This window comes from Tarenaya hassleriana, unplaced genomic scaffold (assembly GCF_000463585.1).
Source record: "Tarenaya hassleriana unplaced genomic scaffold, ASM46358v1 Cleome17, whole genome shotgun sequence".
Classification (NCBI taxonomy): Eukaryota; Viridiplantae; Streptophyta; class Magnoliopsida; order Brassicales; family Cleomaceae; genus Tarenaya; species Tarenaya hassleriana.
Genome location: NW_010965122.1, coordinates 748,061 through 752,340, shown reverse-complemented (window position 1 = coordinate 752,340; position 4,280 = coordinate 748,061). Strand labels below are relative to the sequence as shown.

Sequence of the window (4,280 nt, the reverse complement as noted above, 5' to 3'; positions counted from 1 at the left end):
GGATGCTGATCTCGTGAGAAAACAGACACGAGAGTCATTGATGTTCATCGCCAAGACAAAAGTTAGAAACTTGAAACACTGAACCAGTTTTGTTCCTTCCACGTCATAAAATCCCATCAAATATGGTGAAAAGAAAGAGAGGCCAACATAAAACACTGGCTAGCTTGAGAAACTAGTTCAAAGAGACATAAAAATATCTACCAGGAAATCAAGGAGGAAGAACTCAGGACAAGCTTACAGAGGTCATGGAGATGGAGATGGAGATGGAGATGGAGATGGAGAAGAAGATAGACGATGGTTCTTAGACGGCAGCATCGGGTTGGACAAACGGGTTAGCGATTTCTTCCGTTCCATCAGTTGGCGAGACGAGCATCACTGCCGTTCCTCGGCAAACCTACAAAACATGGCATGTTTTCGAGGGTTTAACTTTTCTAGCGCGTAATAAACCTGATATACGAATGAATGCAGACTTTTGAGGATGTTATAGGAAAACAAAAATCACAATTTCAACAGGTCATGATAGGATAAATGTGGAATGAAAAAGGGATGACGGCAGATCATACAATTAACCCGAGGCGTCTGGTTTGGTCAACTGTCTTCAAAGGATCATCCGGGTCTGCCAAAAAACAATAACAAACGAGTAAAAACCCGATTATTTACCGGGCAAATCTACTCACCTTTATGATACTAAACTTTCCCCAAAAATAACAATGAAGGCATTTTCATGGAAATCACCAAGACGACTCTCTTGTTTTTAAAACAGACACAAGATACCACAATCAAGGTCTCTCTTTCATAAAATATGATCTAGCAATCATAAAAATTAAATTTTATAGTCATCAGATCAGATTCAGACAACTTCCTTCATAACGAGGTCAACCCAGATAAGCGATACAAATACATACACCGCAGACATGAATGCAGACGGTTCTAGACCAAAGACAAAGTACTGTAATGTACTCATTAGAGTAGTGCAGTTCAACTTGGATCCTAAATGTATTCATCTCACATTGTCGAAGACTCACAAGGGATAATGGGAAAAGGTTGGAAAAACAGAACAACCTAACAGGAATTGCAAGCTATACATAACATAAGTTACTGTCTCGACATAGAGGAACAAAACAGATACCTCGAAGAAACTCAACTGCTTCATCCAGGACGAGATTCAGCAACTGATCATAACCCTTAAGAGTCCCTATCACTGCATTTGCAACAAGCAACAATGAGCTTAACCCTATCAGTTTTATAGTTAAGCTCTCCAAAAAGAGCGAGGGGTCGAGTCTTCAAGTTTCGGAAAATTTTTTTAAAAAAAAACTTCTTTACGTAAATCACAAAACCGAGTACCTTGTCTACCGCCTGTCAGCTTAACTTGTACACCCTTGTCGACAAACTTTGCCAAATCCAACACTGTCTCTTTTCTTCCTGACTGAGAATCAACCAAAACAATCCCACATTAGAGGAGAATCCAACACCGCACAGAGCTTGTTTATTTCATCGAAAAGATTCGTCTCAAAAGTCAACAGTGGGATTGCATATCAATTTTGTGAAAATTACCATGTTAGAGCAAACTGCAGTGCTGAAAACCCGGAAAACCTTAAGATCTGCATAGATGGAAATTAGATCGATTCAGACAAGAAATAAACATGATTTCTGATGTGAAAACACAGAAAGGCGATCAAACAAGACCATCGCTTACCCTAGAACTCGGTAGCGAAGAGGAGGCACATTATTTTTCCTTCTGTTTTCCCAACTGATGAAAATAGATTCTAACAAACATTTGAAACCCAAATTCCCATCTCTATAATTCAATAAAAAAACGGAACTTGCTTCGTCTCTCCACTAATCCAAACACTTCCTTCCTGGACACCTAATGAAAAGCCCTAATTCTCCCGACAACATTCAACACTACAACTCACGAGAATTCACAACATGTCTCACCGAAGCTCTCGGTGTGGCATTCTGTCGAGAAAGTTATGACACAAAAGCCATGGTCTTGGGAACAAATATATCAATCCCACTGCCCTCGTGCTTTGAACTTAATTGAAGAACAAATAAGCTAAAACCCATGTTATGATAATTTTGTGATTGCATATCAAATCTGAATAACCAATAAGAAATCTAGCCCTAATGCATGATCCAAGAAACCCTTAGGATCGATTAAGCAAATTTCAATCAATAACTTCAGAAAAGCTTAAACCTTCGTGATTAAACTAATCCAGAACCAACCCAAATCGAAACCCAGAAACCGATGAAGAAATCATGAGAGAAAAATAAAGGACGAGACAAGACACTGATGATCTAAAGACTTGCCTGAAAATTGCGAGTTCCGGTGACAGCGACGAAAGGCGTGTCTGATCTAAATTAGGGTTTCTCGCGAGGAACAAAACAGGAATCTGAGACCGGATAGCGAGATTGGGAAACGACGGCGAGCGAAGATTCCTGTGAGTTCGACGAGCAGAGGAGGAGGAGAGGGGAGAGGGAAGGAACCGAGAACGGAGACCCGACCGAACTGTACGAGATGAGATTAGGTTTTATGGCGTAGGTTGAGAATCCTTTGAGATTTTAGAAATAATACTTCTTTCAACTTCGGAGAAATAATTGTTAAATTTGGTATTCTAACTGTGTAGTAATTATCATATACCACCGTTCATTTTAATATTTTCAAAATTCGTTTTTCTATTTAAATTATTTTTTATCTTGGATTTACGTATGCCTCCTCATCTTACACCAATAGAAATCTAATAATTGTCTTTTAAAAAAATATAATATATAATTGAAAGGTTTTAATTAATTAATTGAAAACACGGTTTTTTTTATAAATTTAAATTTTTTGTTTATCCCTGATAAATTCTCTTTTTATCTTTGATTTTTTTTCTTTTTTATTTCTGAAATATATCAAATGAACTGGTAACTCACCGAACCAGTCAGCCATCTGCAGGTTGAATATTTTTTTTTCTAAATTTATTTTACCCCAAAACTTAATTCGAAGCGGTTGTAAGTAGCGATCGGCGTTTCGAAATTCATTTTGAAATTTTAGCGGTTCGGTTCGAGAACGATTTATTCGTATTCTAAAATTTGTACCAAATTAGTACTATATAATATTTGTTTCGATTTGATTCCGGCTTGTTCGATTCAGTTTTTGTTAAAAAAATTTATATTTTTTAATGAAAATTTCGGTTTTTTGAAAATTTTATAAAGTCCGGTTTGATCTTGGAAAATTCATTTTTATAAAAAATATATCGTTAATAAATTTTGAATGATACGGTTTAAAAAATACCAAAAAATTTAGTTTGGTACAGTTCGTTCTTTGGAACCGAATCGAAACGTATTAATTTATCATGGAAAAAAATGTATAATAATTAATTATTAGCTTTATTATATTTGAAGAATTATAAATCATAACATTTACATCGAGCCTAATATTAAAAAAACTTAACACAGCAGAGTTTTCTAATATATTGAAAAACCGATCAACTTCGTATGACCAAAGACAACCCTTACAAATATGACAACTTTGATCACTGCATTCGCCGTATCTATATTACTTACCAAAGATTCTTCTGTCCGGCCGTCGCATTTGCATATACCATGGTTATATGATATTTGAATTTGCTCGATCAACGATTTATCGGTCCACATATCATATATATGGCTTTTAATCTTCTCCCGACACTCTTCCAGATTTTACCCATGAAGATAAAATCCCGAAACCCTTTTGCTTCGTTTCACTTCCAGAGCAAACCATTGTCATACCGTGAATATACGTCGTTTCTCTGTGTCTTTTCGCCGCGGCTCTAACTAAATACTCGAATCCTTCATTTCTATAGCGGTTCTTAACGAAATATTTTACGATTCCTTTGCGAAACAAGGCCTCGAGATTGCCATTGTTCCTCCAGTTTTTTTTTATTCATCCGGAAGTTCACCGGACCTTTGATCCGACTACATCTCTCAGAAAACCGGGGAAGTTTAGGTGAATGCCCCTCTCCATGCTTGGGTTTGAATTCAGGGTGAGAGTATGCTTTGCATATTCTCTCAACATTAGGCCACCCAAGCTTGGGTCAATTGTTCCTACAGTTCTTGAGAAAACTCGATACTTTTGGATTTTTATACCACGAAATCAGCGGGACCTTGTCGATTGACACGTTACAAAAGACACAGGCATCGTTAGAAAGATTCTGTAATGATTTCGAGACGAGTTTGAGGTTGCAAATATCGGTGAGGGAGGAAACAGCAACGCGACTTATGATTTACGTGGTGGCGAGCGAGATCATCCGGAAGGT

At 37.2% G+C, this 4,280-nt stretch overlaps 1 protein-coding gene across 2 annotated transcripts; it reads right to left on the bottom strand.

Moving 5' to 3' along the window:
* Positions 1–2,563, bottom strand: LOC104809874 (sm-like protein LSM7). 2 transcript variants are annotated; one of them, XM_010535973.2, is made up of 6 exons: positions 2,311–2,563; positions 1,555–1,601; positions 1,345–1,426; positions 1,130–1,201; positions 564–616; positions 1–394 (listed from the first exon to the last, which is right to left on the bottom strand). In XM_010535973.2, exons 2-6 carry the CDS (start codon positions 1,555–1,557, stop codon positions 302–304), a joined length of 303 nt encoding a protein of 100 aa, XP_010534275.1. In that variant the 5' UTR covers positions 1,558–1,601; positions 2,311–2,563; the 3' UTR covers positions 1–301. The 2 variants fall into 2 exon arrangements, with proteins under 2 accessions (XP_010534275.1, XP_019057691.1); XM_019202146.1 differs by lacking the exon at positions 2,311–2,563 and adding an exon at positions 1,697–1,748.
* Positions 2,564–4,280: the final 1,717 nt, after the last annotated feature.

Excerpts from the sequence above, each read along its gene's own strand:
- LOC104809874 (XM_010535973.2), bottom strand. Across the intron at positions 1,202-1,344 it reads GCTGACAGGCGGTAGACAAG|TGATAGGGACTCTTAAGGGT; the intron begins GTACTCGGTTTT and ends TTGCAAATGCAG. Across the intron at positions 617-1,129 it reads AGCAGTTGAGTTTCTTCGAG|ACCCGGATGATCCTTTGAAG; the intron begins GTATCTGTTTTG and ends GTTTTTTGGCAG.